At 41.1% G+C, this 20,503-nt stretch overlaps 1 protein-coding gene across 2 annotated transcripts in view; it reads right to left on the bottom strand.

Annotated features, from left to right (window-relative positions):
- EGFR (epidermal growth factor receptor) overlaps positions 1-20,503 on the bottom strand; it is a 149,855-nt gene that overhangs the window by 37,107 nt on the left and 92,245 nt on the right. For both annotated transcript variants that reach the window (XM_081834752.1, XM_081834751.1), the window contains exons 3-13: positions 18,628-18,805; positions 17,689-17,850; positions 14,611-14,679; positions 13,005-13,123; positions 11,551-11,692; positions 10,078-10,194; positions 9,083-9,209; positions 8,913-8,986; positions 6,028-6,118; positions 3,683-3,882; positions 2,138-2,270 (exon numbers count right to left, since the gene is read on the bottom strand). In XM_081834752.1, coding sequence (XP_081690878.1) covers positions 2,138-2,270; positions 3,683-3,882; positions 6,028-6,118; positions 8,913-8,986; positions 9,083-9,209; positions 10,078-10,194; positions 11,551-11,692; positions 13,005-13,123; positions 14,611-14,679; positions 17,689-17,850; positions 18,628-18,805 — 1,412 coding nt within the window. The remainder of the gene's footprint in view (positions 1-2,137; positions 2,271-3,682; positions 3,883-6,027; positions 6,119-8,912; positions 8,987-9,082; positions 9,210-10,077; positions 10,195-11,550; positions 11,693-13,004; positions 13,124-14,610; positions 14,680-17,688; positions 17,851-18,627; positions 18,806-20,503) is intronic.

Below are 20,503 nucleotides of genomic sequence, written 5' to 3' on the forward strand. Positions count from 1 at the left end.
GCTAGAGATCATTAGAACAGAAAATAAAACTGCCAATATCTAGGGTGCAACTGCACTTGGAATGCTGGATACATTCCTGGGTACATTTAGGTTGCCACACCTGAAAAAAAGGATATTGTGGAGTTGGAAAAGGTTCAGAAAAGGGTAAACAAAAGGACCAAGAGGTTGCAGCATTTGGGACTTTTTAGTTAGAGAAAAGACAAGTAAGAAGTGACATGATAGAAGTTTATAAAATTATGCATGGCTTGGAGAACATAGACAAAGAAACCTAACACTAGACCAGGGGTAGTCAACCTTTTAATACCTACCACCCACTAATGCATCTTTCTTGATGGTAAAATTTCCTTACCACCCACCAGCGCTCGATGGAAGGAGGATTCAGCTTCTGCCGTAGAACCCCCTACCGCCCACCTAGAATCCTGAAACGCCCACTAGTGGGCGGCAGGGACCAGGCTGACAACCCCTGGGCTAGAGCATAGCACTTCTTCATGTAGTACATAGTTAAATGATGAAACTTGCTCCCGCAATGGAGGATATGGCACAATGTCTATGCTCTGCAGTCCAGCCTCCTTCTCAACACTCTCAAGTACTCCACACTCAGCCGAGCAGCATAAGCAGATCTGGGGGGGGGGGGGAGAGAAATGGCCCAGCATGCTGCTATTAAGCTTAGGGAAAAGATGAACAGCAGCATGGAGTCATTCATCCCCATTTATGTTACTTCTCTTGGGCTGGAGAAACAGGCACCTGGCAGGTCGCAAGAGAGGGCTGCTTAGTTGAGTTTGGCTTGGTGAGGCACAGGAAGATGCCTTCTGCTGCGGCAGGCCATTTGTCCACGCTGCCCAGTACTGTCAACTGCAGCTGACAGCAGCTCTCCAGAGGCAGAGGCCATTCCCACCACCTGCTATACCTTTAACTGGATGATGCCATGGGCTGAACCTGGACCCTGTTGCTCTACTATATGTTCTAGTTCGACTTCAGCCCCACAGGCGCTCTCAGCGTTGTCTCCCAACCAACCAAGCTCCACCACATAGCTATGCTTCTGTCGCTCAGGTCCTGCAGGCCAATTGTGTATGCAATGAGGTGCAGACGTGAGCTTCAGTCATGCTCTACACCTACAACATGTAAAGCTTTTCTGTCTTTCACACAAGTCCTTCATCTATTAAATGCCTGTGCAAGTATGGCTTGTTGTATCTGAGTGGACTCTAGTCACACAGTTATTTATAAGCATCATTTTCAGTTAACATTTGAAGATTTTACACATGGGGGCACATGAGTGTAACGTGCACCTCATACCTTGCCACAATTACATCCTGTGGGCTGGAGATGCAGGCAAACCCAGAGGAATCACAATGCAATTTTTAAACAAGGGACTGAATTATATTGGTTAATCAGCTGATACTTAAATTCAAAGCTTCTCTGAAATTTCCAGTGAATCATTAAAATATAAAAATTGAGAACAGATGGTTCAACTATTACATGCTAGGTAACTTTACCACTAATTAAACTGTGTCTGATCATAATTTGATGTGAAAAGACCAAATTTGCCATGTGGGTCAAAGCATTACCTGGAGGAATTTTACTTATAAAAAGTAACATCTGCTGAAAGATGAAGTATTTCAAAAAGTTTACATTATGTATATGCTGGGTTTTTGTTTCATTTTGTTTTAAACTAGCCAAAGAATTTCAGAAAGACATAGTAGAAGGAAAAGCAAGAAAAATATTTTCTATGGGAAGCATGTGGAGGAGTAAATATTGCATAGTTGACATCAGAGAAGAACAACATGTTCTTCTTGCCTCAGGATCACAATCATTAGCTGGGATTCAATTTCTATGCATCCATGGGACCTTTGCACCTGACAGACTAGATATAACTGATTTTCCTGTTTTTCTCCTCAGCCAGTGCCAGCAAAATAATTGGCACTAGTATATTTGATCCATAGTCCTTATAACTTCTCTTATTCTTAGTTACCTGTGTTGATTGCTAAGTTATATGCAACTCCTGCAGAATAACTCCCTGCCTCCATCCTTCTCTGTGGTTCAGCAAAATGCAGAGTCCAGGCACACATGAAAGCTAACATATACAGGATTAAGATTTGAGTATCTTATTTAAATAGAATGGAGGAAACGCTTAGCTTACCCTTGCACAATGTTGCACTCTTTGACACACTCCCGTTGGCGAATAAAGTAACGGCAAGAAAAGCACTGCAAGGGCCCCGGGCCCCAGCAGCCTTCATCTGAGCAGAGGGGATGGCAAATTTCTGTAGCAGCGGCTAACAGACAAAATAAATTAAACATTAAACATTAAATAAATCTCAAAAGATGGTGTCAAAGTCACAAGAGAGGATAAGCATCAAGGACATGATTCAGTTTCCACTGATACTCAGTTAAATGAATTGCTAGAATTCAGGTTAGGATCTATTTGTATTGCTCCCATCCTAGATTGTGGTACCCAGAAGCCTTCTCAGGCACCTGATCTCCACAACACCCTCCCCTTTTACATGTACAGTCATGGGAAAAAGAAAGTAAATCCTCTTTGAATTCCGTGGTTTGTTATGTTGTTATCTAGATAGAACAACAACAATCTGCTCTTTAGCAGGTCTTAAAATTAGGTAAATACCACTTCAACATATTACAACACCTGACATATTACACTACGTCATTATTTATTTACAACTTTTTAGCACCCCTCTTTTTGGAATTTTAAAGTTGAAAAAATTAACATGCCCTGCTGCTTTGGCCAGGGTGTCTGGGAAGAGGGACCCCCTCAACTGTTTCTCAGAGGAGAGCAGCAAGGAAATGGGCTTCTAGGCGACCACTGCAAATGGGAACAGAGTTTGGCTCCTAAGGAGTGCAGAAAGGGACCTTCTCAACCCTGGAACCCTCAGCCAGTGCCTGAGCTGCTGACTGCTGGCACTCTCCCCCCACCCCTGGTTGTAACCCTCCTAAAACTTTGAAAGTAGGAGCATCAAATGGGGCCTCTGAAGGATACAGGAAGGTTCACACAGGCAGTCCTTATGCGCAACTGTGCCTGATATGCAGCTTAGGGATTGAGGCCTCCAATAATGCATGCTTATGGGGATATAGACAAATGCAAAACCAACAATGTTTTAAAAATGTGATTAACTGCAAGCATGTGCAGAAGTCTCTCTGAAATTTACAGGCAGGGGCGCCGACTTATAAAAAATATTGGGGGGGCCCAAGACCTCCAAACCGCTGCTGCTGGGGGAACGAAAGGGGCGAGCCCCGGGCTGCCCCAACCTTAAGTGAACCTGTGAGGGCCTGCCCTTTGCGGCAGCCAATTGGCTGCCGCCGTGGGCGGTGAATATTAATGAGCTAGGGGGAATCCCCGCTTCTCGCGGGGCTGACGCCAGCCCCGCGAGATTGTTGATGGGTCGAGAGCCCGCAACCCCACCCCCTCTCTAGATCGGGAGTGGCTTTGTTTTAACTCATTACTGAATATATTTTAAAAGGTAACTATCGTCAAACAAGGAAAATAAAAAATAACAACATAATTTTGTGATTTTACAAAGCATAATATAACTAATAATTTTCTTAAATTATTGGGGGGGCGGAGCCCCCCCAAACGAATTTTTGAAGGGGCTCAGGCCCCCTCAGGCCCCATGGAGTCGGCGCCTATGTTTACAGGTAATTTGAACTGGATAAGTGGCCCCTAGTAACTTACCACATTCACTTTCATCTCTGTTTCTAATTATTTTTGTGCTCTGATCTTTTGTTACAAAAAGTTTATTCCAGTCCACTGTGTTACCGAAGCAGAGGTGGTTGTTTCTTAAAATGGCAACATCTCCATCGCTTACTTCCTTCAGACTGCGCAATCCCAGAGATGTTATGTTCAGGCCAGTGATAGCAAGAGCATATTGGCCCCTAAAATGGAAAAAAAAGTATGGTTTCAAAAAAAAGGAGGGGAGAAAAGATAAATGCAGCTTTTCTAAACTCATTATTCTTTTAATGTTCTGTTGCTAGAAACAAGCTTTGAAATAAATCAAATGAAATAAACAAAAATATGCTGTTTAATATGTTTTAATTTAAGTTCTCTAGTATAAAACATAATCTGAATAAGGAGGCTTTTCCAGCCTGAGATCCACATTCCCTTCTGGAGAGCCTTGGGTCGGGTGGGCAAGGCCAGAGGGAAAAGCGGACAGAACTACGAAGAGAAGCTTTAGCTTTCTACAGGAGGCTGGTTTCTACACACAAAGACATCACTCCATCCTCCATCCAGGGAAGTCAGAGTTCAAAGAAATATCATCATCAGAGTTCAAAGAAATATTCCAGTCAGGCAAAAACACTCAAGGAGCGTGCAAAGCAGGGCCAGCGAGGGGGGTGGCCTGGACAGGGGGGGGGGTGGCCTGGGAGACGGAGAAGTTTGGGAGGCCACATTAGGGAAACTTCTGAATCAGTATTACATGGCTAATTTAAGGTAACAGAGAAAATCTGAGACAGTTTGGTAACATTATTATTAACATGCAATCCATGCTTTTCAGATTTGGACACCATTCTTAGCTGCAACTTGCAGTGCGCTATCAGCTTCTAACACACATGCACATTAGGGCTGGGCAATGTCAGCGTTTCAACCCTGCGATGTATTGCTTGTTCCTCCCTCCTCATGTCAGGTACTGGTGGCAGAGGGAGTTAGTGGCAGGCAAGCCCCACCCAGGATATACCGCCAGGTGAAGGGGCCATTGCGCTCTGGCCCTCAAAGCAGTCCTGGGCAAGGTACTGTACATCGCCCAGACCTAATGCACACCCAATGTGTGCTCCTCTAGTTCTTCATCCAGTGCAGACATAATGAGTAATCACAGATATTACCAATTGTTTTGTTGCCTTAATCCTGGGCAAGATCCTAAATGAAGCATGAAACTATGGCTTAGCTTGCTACAAACTATAGCTTAGCTTCCTCAGAAGCTGTGAGCAGGAACCATGTGTCTGATAAATGTACAGCAGTCCACAATCAGTTAAATTAAATTTATCTATTGCTACTAGAAACAGCCTGGGGTTGTCAAATACTTGACAGTCCACAATGTGTGGATGGTAGGTTGTGGTCAGCTTGCAGGTTAGGCAGGTCACAACTACAGGGGAACATTAAGAAGACCTTTTTGTCACAGGCGCCGGGTTGCTCCAAGATTGAGGGTGGCCAGCATGCATGTGACACCAAACATGTGACATGACACACATCTCCAAATGCTGTGCAGGTTGGTGCAGCCTTCTGCTAGGCCATGCTGGTCCCTGCAGCATTGGGAGATGCTACACAGGTGGTGCGACCTCATGCCAGACACACTGATCCCTGTGGCATTTCCTGACACCATGCAAGCCAGTGCAGCCTTCCACCAGCTGGAGAAAGCCCCAAAAGGACCCAGTAGACTACGGAATATTGAGGGATCCCCTCCTTGATTTTTTCCGGAGGGGGCGGGGCTCAGCCCACCACCACCCCAGATGGTTCCCCTGCTTCTTATCATCTTGCAAGCAGAGTACTGGAGAAGCATGGAAAATAGTCTTTAAAATGGCTTGCTTAACATAAATAACCATAAACCCGCGTCAAACAATAGTTTCACAGCCTGGTTTATTGCAAATCTTCAATTCTGGTTTAGCTATTCTGATATAATGCTTAATAATGCTTAAGGAAAATTCATATGGCCTCCTTCCTCTGCTTCATTCTCTAAAAACAAACAAATAAACCAACAAACCAAAAATTAAAATGAGTCCAATTAATGGAATACTGTAGTAAAAATAGATACTGCAGAGCTGCTAAAGATCAGCAGATACTTACCTGATCAGTAATTTGGATGTAAGAATAATAGAAGAAACATAGATGTGTTAATTAAGCAAAGATAATGTCCCCCTCCCCAGTGGAACCTTAAGCAAATAGAAGAAAACAGTGGCAGTGTGGTTGGTCTCTATCCCACATTATTTGCAGCCTGCAATCTGGCTGTCGGTCATGACCAATCCTCTAGCCATTTTTTTTTACAAATAAGCCCAAGTACACAAGCATTTATGGCACATGGCTGTACTTACAATTGTTTTGTTCTGCCTCGTATAACCTCCAGATTTTCAAAAGCACTCAAATCTTTGAAATTTTGTGGCCAAACCTGGATCAACAAGAATCCTGAAAGAAGACCAATAGCATAAACACATTTACAAAGTATTTTTGTCAACCAAGAATGACTTTGCTCCTTTCATACTTTTATGTGGACATCAAAACAAAGAACATTTCAAGGAGCTTCGGCATGGAGCTATTTTTAACACTGCTTTGTAAACAGTTTACATGCAGGCCACCAAGGCAGCTAAATATCACAAAAGCTGGAGTCTATAAATCTGAGCTGTGTTAGACACCACAGAAATTTTACTTCCCTTAGCAAATCCAGTTGGAAACTTGTAACTTTTGCTGGTGGCACAAAGATAAACTATTTCACAGGCTAGTGAATGCCTTTTCAAAAATGCAGAAAGTGCACTACAGTAATGCTTAATGTGGCTAATACTCTATTAGGCTTCCCAGCTGCCCAGGCATTGTGTTCTGGAAAGAGCTCTCAAAACATCAAGCATTTTGAGCTGTCTTTCAGTCCACCTGACAAACGAGAAAGTGACAAATGAAGCAGGCCTGTAACACATTAATCTGGACAACTTGTAATATTGAGCTGTGCCCAGAAAGAATAGGGGTGCACACAGACCTAAAACATTGAAATGAAATGCATTAGTTACTCCCCCCATGCCATGAGCGAGATCAGGCCATCAAACATTTTGGCCAAATATGGACCATGCACTCCATAATAGATGTTGTGCACAGGGGTCATGACTTTCCTTCTCCATGCAAATGAGAACACTGTGAGTGTATGAACCAGGACCATATTACTGACAATTAGGCCTCCAATAACTAAGCTTGCTAGAGCAATGCAGCAAACTCTTGAGGGAACTTGTTAAACAGATTTCCTGATTTCCTTTGCTTTTAACTTGCATCCTAGGGCAAGTAGCGAAAGGGATGGAGTAAGAATCCTTTTCTGAATTTTCAAAAAAATGTCAGGTATGACCATAATACAGTAAGAGGGACTTGTGTTCTGAGTTGCTACGAGGCTGTTGTGTGAACGACTACCATTCTATAGATGTCAAAGAGATAAACAACTACACAGCTTTCTGGAGACATCTGAAAGCAGCCTTCTATTGAGATGTTTCATTGTATTCTGTTGGAAGCCACCCAGAGTGGCTGAGGGAACCCAGTCAGTTGGGTGGGGGTACAAATAAATCAACGTCAACGTCATCATTATCCAGAGAATATTTGTTTTAAATAATCGTTAACGTCACTGGGTAGAATCCAGTTGGTGTTCCTGAGCTTACAAAAGGGCTTTTGATCCAGCAGATGCATCCACTAATGGAAGAGGAGAAGGGTTTTTTTTTCTAACTCCCCCTCCCTTCTGCAGCCCCCAGTGTCCCCTACAAACAGCTCCAGAGAGTTGGGGGCCATTCACAACAGAGTAGAAACCAGAAGGGCTGCAGCAGGGAAATCCACTCCTCTTTTCCACCCAATCGAAAGCCCCTCCAAGGGTAACAAGTGTGCCAGATGTATTCTCCCCATCAGTCACAAAAGTGATTTGGCCTTTCTGTTTCTGTAATGAATGTTTTTATTTCATTTTGAAATGTACAATAAACAAGAACTGTGACAAACATCTTGGCTGTCTTTGCATTATTCACCCACAAAAGATTGAGGCTAACATGAAAGCAAGGAAAATATCTTTTCACACCATAGAAACAGCATACCATAACATGCCCTAATCATGAGACTGTTGGGGAGTCCTTGCCTGCTCTCTCTCCCACAATTCACGCTCAACCTCTATGATCAGAACAAGTGACTGGTAGCTTGATGTTTCTAAAACAGGGGGTTGGGCCCCATCAGTGAGCCTTGGGTCACTTTCAGGTGGGCTCAGTGCCACAGCCCACCCACAGCCTCCTCACTTGCCTCCCCCCCCCCCGCCTCAGCTGTGCTCTAAGCCTTTTGGCTGGGCCAGTGCTGGCACCAGCAACTCCTTGCACGCTGATTAAGGCTGGCTGAGAGACACAGGATTTCAAGGGGGAGAAGCGGGGAAGGAAAGAGAGGCCTTCCTCCTCCGAGGGGATGGAGCAGGCGAGGTATTGAAAGAAATATGAAAGCAGTGCTAGGCAGGGGGGTTTTTGTTACTGCAAGTACTGTGGCAGAGAACAGTCCAGAGTTAGAGGCAGAAGTGAAGGCTGGAGAGGAGCGGGGCCAAGAAGCAGAGATCAGGTAGGCTGCTGAAGAAGTCTCCCCTTCCTGCTGTGAGCATCTCCCCTCTCCTCTGGTCTCCCAGAACACAGAGATGAAGGAAGAGGGTGGAGCAAGAGAGATGAGACATGGAGCCTTAGATTGCTTGGGAAGGACCCAGGGAAGGAGGAGTCTTAGAAAGGCAAGGAACCTTCAGCCTTTGCAACTGCCTCACTGGGGCAAGACCTACAGGGAAGAGTTGCTGTGATCACTAGGCCGGAGCTGTTTTGGTTTCCATGAATAAAGAGTTAACTTCACTGACTTTTTGTGAGTTATTGCTGACTTGCTCCCGACTCCCATCTTGACATTGCATCTGCAGAAGTTCAAAATGTTTTCTGTTCACTTAGGGAGAAGCATTGCTACAAAGTGTGAGAACTCCAGGTGTAAAAATGTTTTGGTTCTATTGCTTCTGGTGTCAAACAGCATTAAATGGCTCCTTTGGGACCAAGTGCTATTCCAACTTATATGAATGTAAATGCAAAACATGGTCTGTAGCCTATGCACAATTAATTTTATTTGTATATGTTGGAATAAAAAAGTCTACTTCTTAACAGTAGATGCTGGTCTCCTACAATCTCAGTCGTTTTCTAATCTGAGAGATGAGGCTTTTAAACAACTTGATATCACTAACCTGTGATTTCTTTAACAGTTTTAAAGATATCCAGCTTCTTTGGGTCCAAGGGGGGTGTCCTTGTGTATGAATCACTAGAAGACAGAGAATAACAGAACCTTCAGTGACTGAGCTAATAGATAAGCCACATTTCTCTGCTCCACATTAGACTCAACAATAACTTAACTTACCCTGAAAATGATACTTTCAGAAATACAAGGTCTCCATTGATTGTAGTGCAATTTGTGAAATAGTCAATATTGGATGCATTAACGGCAATAACACCTTTAAAATCACCTGTTCCAATCCCATTGCAAACTGTTAAAAAGGAAAAATAAATGTTAGGGCTCAATGGGGGCTTCAGGTATCAGTAAGATGCTCGTATACACACCAGCAACAAGCTTCCGCACTTGTCAGTCCTGGAGGGCAAAGGGGAATAAATAGATATGTAACAAATGAACTTGGTCTCAAGTCATTTTGTTTTTGCTTTATTTGATACATCAATCATATCTGTACAACATAAAAGCATAAGAAGAACCAGACATATAGAAACAATATAGAACAGAAATATATTTAAGCCAAACCGTGGCTTAGCACAAATGTACAGGCTCCCAAAGAAGAGACAACAGTCTCTTTATTCCCCCTGGTCATTCTGCTGTTTGTGTTTCATTGTTGGGTTTCGCATGTGTCTGAACCCAGACTCATTGTTTTAACTCTCCAAGCCAAATTGTGAGCTTCAAATAAACAGAATAACAATTATCCTTTGGTTAAGCATTTCAGAACTCCATTCACCACTGCCTCTTTTTAAGGACTTACCTACCACTCTAAGCTCAAACCATGAATGAGCAAACAGGTGAGCTCCTGGAGATGAGACTGTGGCTGTTTTCCTCCTTCCCCGTCATTTTAGTGTGTGGCACTGAGCTAAGCCATGGTTTGACCTAGCATGTTGTTTGGGTTCATGATTTACCTTTCCCCGAAAAACCTTGTGCTGTGACCAGGGTTTGATAAATGGCACTTTTCAGTTTTGATAAGAATTTCTACTGCATTTGCTGAACTGTAATCTCATCCAAGACTTACTTCATCATTATTACTGTTTGAGATTATTACTGTAGTACTACAAAAGTCAGTCAACATTAGGGCTTTATATTCACCTGCATCACACCCAGTGATTCTCTAGTTTTCATACCTTTGCTACAGGGGCCATCACATTTTTTACACTTCCGAATGCCATTCTGTTCCACTTCTGTAGAGTCTGGAGGACACGACCGGACGCATGAACCATGGTCTGTTACAACATAGTTATCTAAAAAAGACAGGGAGTAAGAAGGGATGGATCAGTCTGTGTCAGTTTTGCATGCATTTGTTCCCAAGACCATTCCATCCTGTCTCTGCATTAATCTGTGAATTGTTAAAAAAAACAAAAAACCACACAAAACAATGTATTTAAGGATGTTTTATGTATTTTATCACAATGCATATTTTAATACATAATTTATCTCAATATATGTATTTCTAAATTCTTTTTACCCTAAAATGCACACTTTACATGCATTTATATAATTTCTTAAGCCAAGAACTGTATTGCAAAATAAGAGGGATAATTATGTTCTAATCCACATATTAGTTTTGGTGGTGTGGATCAGGTCACTTCATACTGCTACTCGCAGAAACAGAATTCCTGAAGAAGCATTAGTAGGAAGTCAAAAAACAGCACTTAGGCACTGGGAAAAGAGGAAAGGCAGAGTGGAATTTGACTGATCTAATTTGCCATTTCAATAAAAATGTACAAAAAAGTTATTCAAGTGCACAACAAAAATGTTAAAAATTAAAAATGAACCAAGATGAACTGTGTTTTAAAAAGAGGCTGAGAATGTCCCATCTGAAACCCTGAGCTTCCAGTCAGATGGACCAATAGTGGGTATAAGGCAGTTTCCTATGTTCCTATGTGTACATATAAAACCCAGAGTGGAGGAATGTTGAGATGAGCCTCACCAGCTGTCTTGAGCAAGTAGGGCTAGCAGAGATGCTCCCAAGTGTACACGTTTGAGGTACATTATGTGAGTACATTAAAATTCATCACACATTTTTTATGATGGGTGCATAATGTGAAAACAGTAGTGCTTCTTACAGTTTCCTCTAGATTCTAGAACTAAGCTTAGGGTAGCTGAATTAAAATTGGCAGCATACTGAAAGGAGGAAAGTCCAGGATTAGTGATTTGTACCCTGACTCCAGGCTTGCTAATGATGCTGCATCATGGCATCAGGAGTGATTTCATGTCCCAAGTTCACTAGCTGCAAATGGAGGTTGGCTGGAGGGAGATGAAGTTAGACTAGTAAATTAGTGGATTAAATTTAATCCATCAAATAATGGAGTCATTATTGAAGTTCTTTCTCACAGCCATTTGGAAATTATCGCTTCTCGGACTTTTGGCTAAGATCAAGTGGAAATTACCACTCTAGAATGAACAGCTGAGGGTTCGAGAACATGTGCATGAGATGCATACTAGAAATTAATTTGAAGCATCCTTGACAGAAGGCAGAAAGTGAACTTTCTTCTCCACAGACTGATTTATGTGGACAATTCTTTGCACAAGTTGCTCCAAAGCTAAAACTTACGTGGACAATTCTTTGCACAAGTTGCTCCAAAGCTAAAACTTACGTGGACAATTCTTTACACAAGTTGCTCCAAAGCTGTATTTTCCATCTGGGTTGTCTTCCAACTGATAGGTGATAATATTATACTTTTGCAAACTAGGGCAAGACTCCTTGCATGTGGCATCATCCCAAAACTTGCGACATGCCTGTTAATAAATAATGCAACAATAGTACAAGAGCAAATATTTTGTTTTAATACAGTAGAAAATGAGAAAATTTGCAATTTTTAAGGTTAGACTTTTATTATTTCTCAATCTGAAAGCTCATTATTATCTATGATTTATATAGCACTGTTGCTGTGCAAACTTTGTCAGCCTTGTAACATATCTGTAATATAGGTCATTTTAGATTCCATGTACATTAAGAAAGCGGACTAATGCTGAACTGGGACTGAGACCTAAACATATGGTTGGATTCCTAAGCACATTTGCTTGGAAACATGTTTCAGTGAAATCACATATTGGGGTAGAAAGGAGGTTTCAAGATTGTCTGACTTAGATATCAGGATTTCATTTTAAGATGTTTAATAAGGGCACATACACAATATATTCTATTTTGTAACATCTGCAGTTAAAACCCTTTTCTAACAAACAAATATTGACCAGCATAATAATAGGGTACTTGGGAATGCTTTTGAGCAGATTTTTTAAAAGGTCAAATTAAAGCTAACTAATACTTAGTTACGGTATTAAGATATTGATGGAATTAGGCAAGGAGGCAAAAAACCCTAAAATTAAGTGCATAATTTATATACAGCCATCTCTATTAAATATTGGTGTTATTTTGCAAGATAGCATATTATGTTTTGGTATGTGTTAAATTAAAATATAACACTGTAAAAATCATGCATTTTGATCCATCTAGTTGGCATGTATTATCATTCTTCAGATACTTGCTGAAGAGGTTCACTATTTAGTCTACATATCTAGTAAATATGCATTAAAATGCAGTGTTATTGAGTAAAGTGGTCAATACCATACGCTTCAACCTTCTTTTGCTTCTAGAATTAATTATGCAGCGTCAGTGAAACAATTATGCAAATAAGGAACAATATAGTTTATCATGGAATCGTCTGATAGTAGCTAGGATAATGGTGTCTAAAAAAATCAAGCTCAATACATCTTCTACATCAATTCAAATGGTTTATTAAAACAAGGGGCATCATGTACATGCATAATTTGATCTGAAAGGTATCAGAAAAACAGCAATATAAACTTTGATAGATGTTTGGCTACCGTTTTTCATTTTCTGGATAATGTGGAGACAAGCCACAAGCATATAAGGTTCAATTTTATTTTTTGTAAATCTAGCAAATGTTGCTGTGTTTCTCTTCATTGTTTTTCTATTGGTGAATTGCAATAAACACGTTGTAAAAACTAGGCATTTCAGCTTAATTGTTTGCAGATTGGGTTACATAATAGTGACATAAATTTATGTAGGTTTGTGTAGCCTTCTTACCAAGCAATCACTCTCTCTGGGACCTGTACATCCTGCGGCACATTGCGTATGACAGCAGTCACTTGGCAGCCTCCCCTTGCATCTGCCTGAACATTGTGCTGCACAGTCAACCTTTGTTACTGAAAGACAAAAATGCCAACATTTATTCATTTATCTGTTATTTTAGTCAAATAATTATATATACCACATACTCATCTCTAAGTAGCGTGCAAGAAATACAATACAGAAAAACTAAAAGCTATAATACCAGACTTCTATTGCCTGTTGCAATAAATAAAATATTCAAAAAGGGGGCCCGTCTGACTTCTACTGGAAGGGAGTTCTGTGAGAGTGGACCCCCAATACACATGGCTCCTGGTGGATATGAGCCATTGCGGACCATTAACACTGAATCCCCCAAAGACCTCAGTGACTGGGAAGGGAACCTAAGTGATCAGATGGTCTCTCAGGTAACTTGGAGTCAAGTTGTTAAGGGCCCTGCTAATTAATTCAAGAACTCTGAACCTGGCCCAGGAGCATATGGGCCACCACTGCAAGACTTTGAGCACCCAAATTATGCTCTGGCAATACTTTGTCCACACCAACAGTCTAGCTATAAGGTTTTGCATCAGGTGTGGCTATTGGACCAGCCTCAAGAGTAGCCCTACATAGAGTGCATTAAAATGACTGAGTCTTGAGGTTACCAATGTATGAATCACTTTATCCAGATCATTCCTGTCAAAGAACGGCTGTAGGGTACCAGCTGTAAGTTACTCCTAGCCTCAGAGGATAATTGAGTTCCGAGCAACAAAGATAGATTCAGAGTACCCTCAAACTCTGAGCCCGCTATTTCAGAGGGAGTTCAGCTGCATCCAGAACAGGCAAGTGGCTGATCTACAGTGCCTCAGTCTTTCCAGCGTTCAAGCTCAGTTTCCTGGCCCTCAACCACTCCACCCAGACAATGGTCTAAATAATGCACTCTCTCTCCTGATGTTATGGAGAAGTAGAGCTGTGTTTCATCAGCATCTTGATGACACTTTGCCCCCAAACTCTGAATGACCACATCTAGCAGCTTCATTAAGCAGCACGGGGAACAAGATAGTCCCCTGCAGTACACACCATAATGCAAAGACCATGCAGCTGAAACAGTCTCTTGCTGCTATTCCCTGGACACAACCCTGTAAGCAGGAGCAGAACCACTGTGCAACAGTGTCCCCAATGCCCATCTTACAAAGCCAGTCTAGAAGGCTACTACCATGGCTAATTATACTAAAAGCTGCCAAGAAGAAACTAATCCCACAAAGTTATGGGAAGGCAATTCATTGTACACAACAGGAGTTGCAAACAACGGTGGCATCAAGGGCTGCAAAAAATTGGTGGAGGGTTGCACCTGGTTAAGAAGGAGCCAGCATTACGTCTGCATCAGTCAGACCCAGTAATTGGAGTTGCGGTGGGTCTATACTATGTACCAGCTGCATGGAAGCTAATGCAGCCAAGATTTAAAACAAGCATCATTTCAGATGATATAGAGCAGAATGGCAAAAAGAAACTCTTGCTAATGGAAATATTCCTCATTAAAACATAAGTATATTTTAAAATTGAAAGAAAAATAAATGTTTATACTTACTTGTTTGGCAGTTCTCTAGCCCAGCAGCCCAGCAATGTGCTCTTGTACAATTGGGATGACACTGTTGGCCTAAGAAAGTGGGGAATATATATTAGAGAAAACATCAAGTGGACAAATTTTATTCCATGGGAATCTTTTTGTACTTTGGGGTAGACTGAAATGTAGTTTAGGCAAGGTTGTGGCAAGCTTTAATAGCAAGTACAGGGAGCTTGGTGCAGAGAATTGGTTGGGAAAGCAGTGAAGGACCTTGAGGAAAAGTGTTATTTTGCTTAATGGGAGAGGTGAATACTTTACCAGTAGAGTTTGGGACTAAGCTGTGAAAGATGCAGCGGTCAAGGCTGGAGATGGTCAGAGCAAAGATTATACCTAAGGGGGCTGGTAGGAATGGGCATCTGGCTTGAAGAACAACTTTAATGCAGGGAGCAACAGATAATGGAGAATCAAAGATAAAGCCATTCATTCCCATATGTTTGAAGACATTAATAGGCTTTAGGATGCTGAAAATATAGCCTCAGAAATGGCCCCAAAGGATGGGTGTCGCTTAACCATCATCCAAGCAAAATATAAGGGGGACAGTTGGATGCATGCATTCCTGCTGCTGAAGAGAAGAAATTGGTAAAAAGGTATTTTGAGGAATAATTTAAAAATGCAATTAATCAGTAGACCACAATCACTTCCAACATGTTTATTCTATCTGCTGGATAATTTGTATCCTCACTTAAACTTGTCAAAGTTTACCAGAAGCTTGGTTCTGTTGTTTGAGCTCCGACTTTTAACTATACACATGTGCAAGCATGAAGAAAGCAAAAGATATTTAAAAAGAGCTGATTCCACAGTCCCTTTTCCAAGTGAACTATGAAAACATATATAAAAGAGGGTTTTCCAACTGACTGGGAACTAGATTCTCTGTAGGTTTATGTAGCCATAGCATAGTAAATAAACCAACATCTGGATCTCCTGGGGTTGTAGACCTGTAAAGGAACAACTCTCTCCAGACTGATTTTTCTTGGGAAGGGCATTGGAGAATACACATAGCTCACCAGTTGGGCTAATTTTGGGTAAACTTACAATGTTTTTATTGGCAGTGGAACCCACATTTTTGAAGGCTTATTCTCAAGTTTGTGGGGGGGGGCACACATTGGATGGATGATTATCATTATTATTAGTCATGATTGGTGTTGTTACTTCACATACCTTTTCTCATCTATCTTTCTTTTTAGTTGCCTATGTTCTAGAGATCGTTTTTTTATATATTTGGTATTTATGTTGAACCATAGATGTATATACACATACATGCAGTTAGGACTAACTGAAGATAACTTGGAAGTCAAAAGGTGGTTTTGATAAAGTTTTATCTAAACGTGGTTTTAATAAGTTTTTTTATTTATTGAGTTACAGCATTGTTTAAAATTTATTTAGTATATGTTAATTACATATTTTTATTCACGTTTACTATATAAAATCATTTTCACTGATTCTTAGTCAAGTGTACATGACTCAAAATCTGATCCAAACTTGTTATTTCAACAACTGAGTTTTGGGCCTTGAGCCTCAAACGAAATGTCTGTAACGATGTCAGAATGTGGGACAAAGCTCAAAATAATGGGACAGTACCCATTATATATTAAATAGTAACTAGAAAGGTCACAGAGGGTTCCTACCACCAAAAGAGCACAAAGCAGGTCCCTAGTTATTATAATTGCGTGTAGTTGCTTTGGGAACTATCAGCAAGGCAGCCCTTCATTTCATAGAATCATAGAATTGGTAAGTTGAAAGGGACCACGAGGGACATCTAGTCCAACCCCCTGCAAGGCAGGAGTCCTTTGCCCAACGCAGGGCTCAAACCCACAACCCTGAGAGTAAGACTCTCATGCTGATTTGTATAGAAGGCAAATACAATGTGATATACACACACTGTAGTTTGAAACAAGGCAAATACCATTTGTAACTATGAATTTGTCATTTTATTTAACAATGCTGCTATTGTTGCAAACTCCTGCAGTTATTATATCTTCATTTTTAATTGGAGACTGCACTCGTTTAAGAAACAGATTCAACCATAGCTGTCAACGTTTTCCTTTTTTTAAAGGGGAATTCCCTTATTCCAAATAGGATTACTTGCGGGCTGAACTTCACTGCATGTAATGCTCTGAAGGAAAATGTAATGAAAATGATATATAGATGGTACATGACCCCAGTTAAACTTCCCAAAATATACCATTTGTCTGAAAATAAATGTTGGAAATGTAAAGAAAGTGAAGGAACATTCTTTCACCTCTGGTGGACTTGCCCTAAAGTGAAGGCCTTCTGGGAAATGATATATAATGAGTTGAAAAAGGTATTTAAGTATACCTTCACTAAGAAACCAGAGGCCTTCCTTCTGGGTATTGTCGGTCAGAAGGTGCTAAAGAAGGACCGAACATTTTTTATGTATGCAACAACGGCAGCAAGGATACTCATCGCTAAGAACTGGAAAACGCAAGATCTACCCACACTGGAAGAATGGCAGATGCAGCTGATAGACTATATGCAACTGGCCGAGATGACTGGCAGAATCCGAGACCTGGGAGAAGAGAGGGTTGAAGAAGACTGGAAGAAATTTAAGATTTATTTACAAAAATATTGTAATTTGGTTGAATGTTAAGAAGGATGCTAGATCATAAAAAATTGTCCACCACTAAATTAGATTTGAATTCGTTGATAAGTGAGACTAAGGAAAATATAAACCTTTTGGAGAATTGCTAGATTATACTTAAATGAGCGGATATAAGATTGTAAACAAGATGATAATTTGCTCGAAAAAACTTTTTAACGATGCAAGTGGGAGCGGGAGACGTGAGGGAGTCCAAAGAGGTGATGAAATTATGTTACGATATAAGTAATGTTGTTTATTATTTATGCATTTGTATTCAAAAATTTTAATAAATATTTATATAAAAAAAACACAAATAGGATTACTTGCAAGAAAAGGGAAAAGTTGACAGCTATGGATTCAACATCCAGTGGGCTGGCGCTACTTCAATAGGTTTGTATAATGTCAAGAATATATACATATATGGTTTTTCAGTTTATACTTACATGTTTTATTGTCAGTTCTTGGCAATATTTCTGTTCTTTCAGTAGGATCAAACTGTACGAAACCTTTGCTGCTTGTTTTATCGACAATGTCATCCCAAAGAACATTATCCATGTTGCAAAGATAAGGATTATTGCTGAATTTTATTCCTCCATTTAGAATTTCTGCCAAAAGAAATTACGGCAAAGACATAAAAAATGATATGGTTTCCTTTTCAATCTAAAAGGGGAAGAGGAGGAGGAGGAAATGTGTGTGTGTGTGTGTGTGTGTGTGTGTGTGTGTGTGTATAGACAGATAGTGGTGAGTCTCTATGAGCCTACTGACAGTACTGCATTTGGGTCTAGAAAGCAGGTTCAGACCCCATTATTATTTTCATATTCCTGTGTGGTTAAGGCACTGGACTTTCCAGCCCATTTTCCCCATCTGTAAAATGGGAGTAATATGTGTTTCCTCTTAGGGGTCCTGGGAAGGTTTCATTGATTAGCAATGAGAACACACAGGTACTGTAGCACAGTTAGCAAAAGGTGGATATGATTGAGAACTAGGTCACGGAGTGTCTTAAAATAAACTTCAGTTTTTCAGACAGAGTATTACTGTCTGTAATATGGGGACAATAATACTGGTTTCTCTTACAGAGCTGTTAAATGGTTGGCTGAGCTACTGCTGTGAGATGCTGAGGACTCTTATGTACTATATCAAAGCTACCAAAGCTGTTGTTGGGAAATGCATAATTCTTCAAAGATTCGTGCATCGTGACAGGGATTCTCCTCATTTTATATCTCACCAACAAATTAACAGAAAGTTGAGTTAATATACCAAGTGCTGAGTCAATTCCAAATTATTTAAATGACAGATTACAAACCCATGTTCTGCTAAAGATTGAAGGATTATTGGGGGGGGGGTTAATTTTTGTTTGCACCCTTCCATCCTGAATAACTCACCTGCTAAGCGTCTCATTGGCAGCTCTTCAAGCCCCCTGACATCGTTGTAATTTAGTAAAACTGCCAATGCAGCATTTTCATAAAGGGTGTTCCCTCGGATTATCTGGAGATTCTCCAAAGGAATGCTTTTCACTGTGTTTATTGCTATAAGCACATAACCAGCCACCTCTTGTATACTCTGGAGGAAAGACAACAGGAAGGCAGATAGTATTAGTCATTTTAGGCTATGTCTTAAAAGCTATTAATCTTGAGGTTTTTCCCATTACTCATTTAATGTTAGCTAATAATATTTAAGAAAACAAGCAAACGAAAAGAAATTAAATTCTGTACAGGTGGCGATCATTTTGCATGGATGTTCCATTCCTGACCCCTGCACACACTGATGGAGTGTGTATAAGCCCGCCCCCCTTTTTTGGCCACTTTCAGGTCAGCAGTGACAAGCATGTGTGTGATTGCACGTCAATCGGACACACAAAAAATGGTCACTGCCTGCACTTATTTCAAATGATACATGGTTACTTCTGAAGACAAATTAAGAAAGGTGGTGTCTTCTAGTAGAAACAAAAATATTTCAAAACCTCTTCAGTAAATTGATGGAGGCACAATATCCCTAGTATGCTTTTTTTCCTGTGGTGGATGTGTTCTGTGGCGGCAACATAGGGGCATATTATTTTTTAGTAATAGACTACTAGCCAGCATACTGGCCCTATACTTGAGATAGTGCTTCTAAACACTTTTCTAGATACTTACAGCACTTGATTCATAAAGATGTATTTATGTAATATATTTTGGATGCCTCTTTCCACTTTTTATCATTCCATAGGTACTTGCCCCAGGTACTTCCACAGGTAGTCTCCACCGGAAAAGGCAGCAACCTTGGATTGGCACCTGGTGTCCAGATTTCCTGGTTTATGAGGTGTGGAATGAGGTGGCAGGAATTCATGCCTACATCTAAGATCTTGCTACCCACCCCCAGATGCAACTGTCATCCAATGGGGGGAGAATGACTTGGGCCCTTGGAAGACCATAGGCGTCACTTGGTATGTAATTGAGGACTTAGAAAGATTCTTGACATCGTTCCCTATCTTTGGTCACACTGGTTGGAAAGGCAGTGTTGATGTGGTAGTCCCAAACCTGCTAGCTTCAATCGGGCCAGAAAGCAGGCCAATTTTGTGATCAGATGCAGGGTTGATCACTCTGGGGGTCGGGTGATCCATCAACCTAGCATCACAATCGATCAGGAGGATTAGCAGCAAGCCGGTAACGGCTCAATTGGCAGACAGGCATTGGGTAAGCTTAGATCTTGAATGGATGGTAGGCTGTAGCCTCCGCCTGACCCTCCACAGGTAAGGGTATCCTGTTAAAAGCATCTGGGAGGAATAGCTCCTGTCCAATACCCAGATGGGGGCCAGGGCCATTCCACTCCACCAACGGAAGCCACTTGGGGGGTGGCCAGATTTGATGTAGGTCATAAGGAGTTCCCTGTCGGCTGGCTTCACCCTTAGAGACACTGCCAGCAGACAGGCTGGAGTGATATTCACAGTGGCTTACCTCAATGCCTATGGCCAAAGCCTAGACATCTGTAACCAATAAAGTTGTAGCCTTATTTGATCCCATAAAACAAACATACTGTGTACTGTATAGTTTTTAACCCTCAGAGAACGGGGTGGTCACGAAGCCTTGACACACAATGAATGGTAGAACCAACAAAATGCTAACTGAAGTCAGTAAGCAATAAAGCAGTCACCAGAACAGGGATTAATGATTCTACAAACCCAGATATGGCCACAACTAATACAAACATCTGGTCACAGCTAATCATTACAACACCTTGGCATATCACTAAAAGAAGAGCCCTAACTTTGTGGCTAAGTTA

This window comes from Podarcis erhardii (assembly GCF_964252035.2).
Source record: "Podarcis erhardii genome assembly, chromosome: 12".
NCBI classification, from domain to species: Eukaryota; Metazoa; Chordata; class Lepidosauria; order Squamata; family Lacertidae; genus Podarcis; species Podarcis erhardii.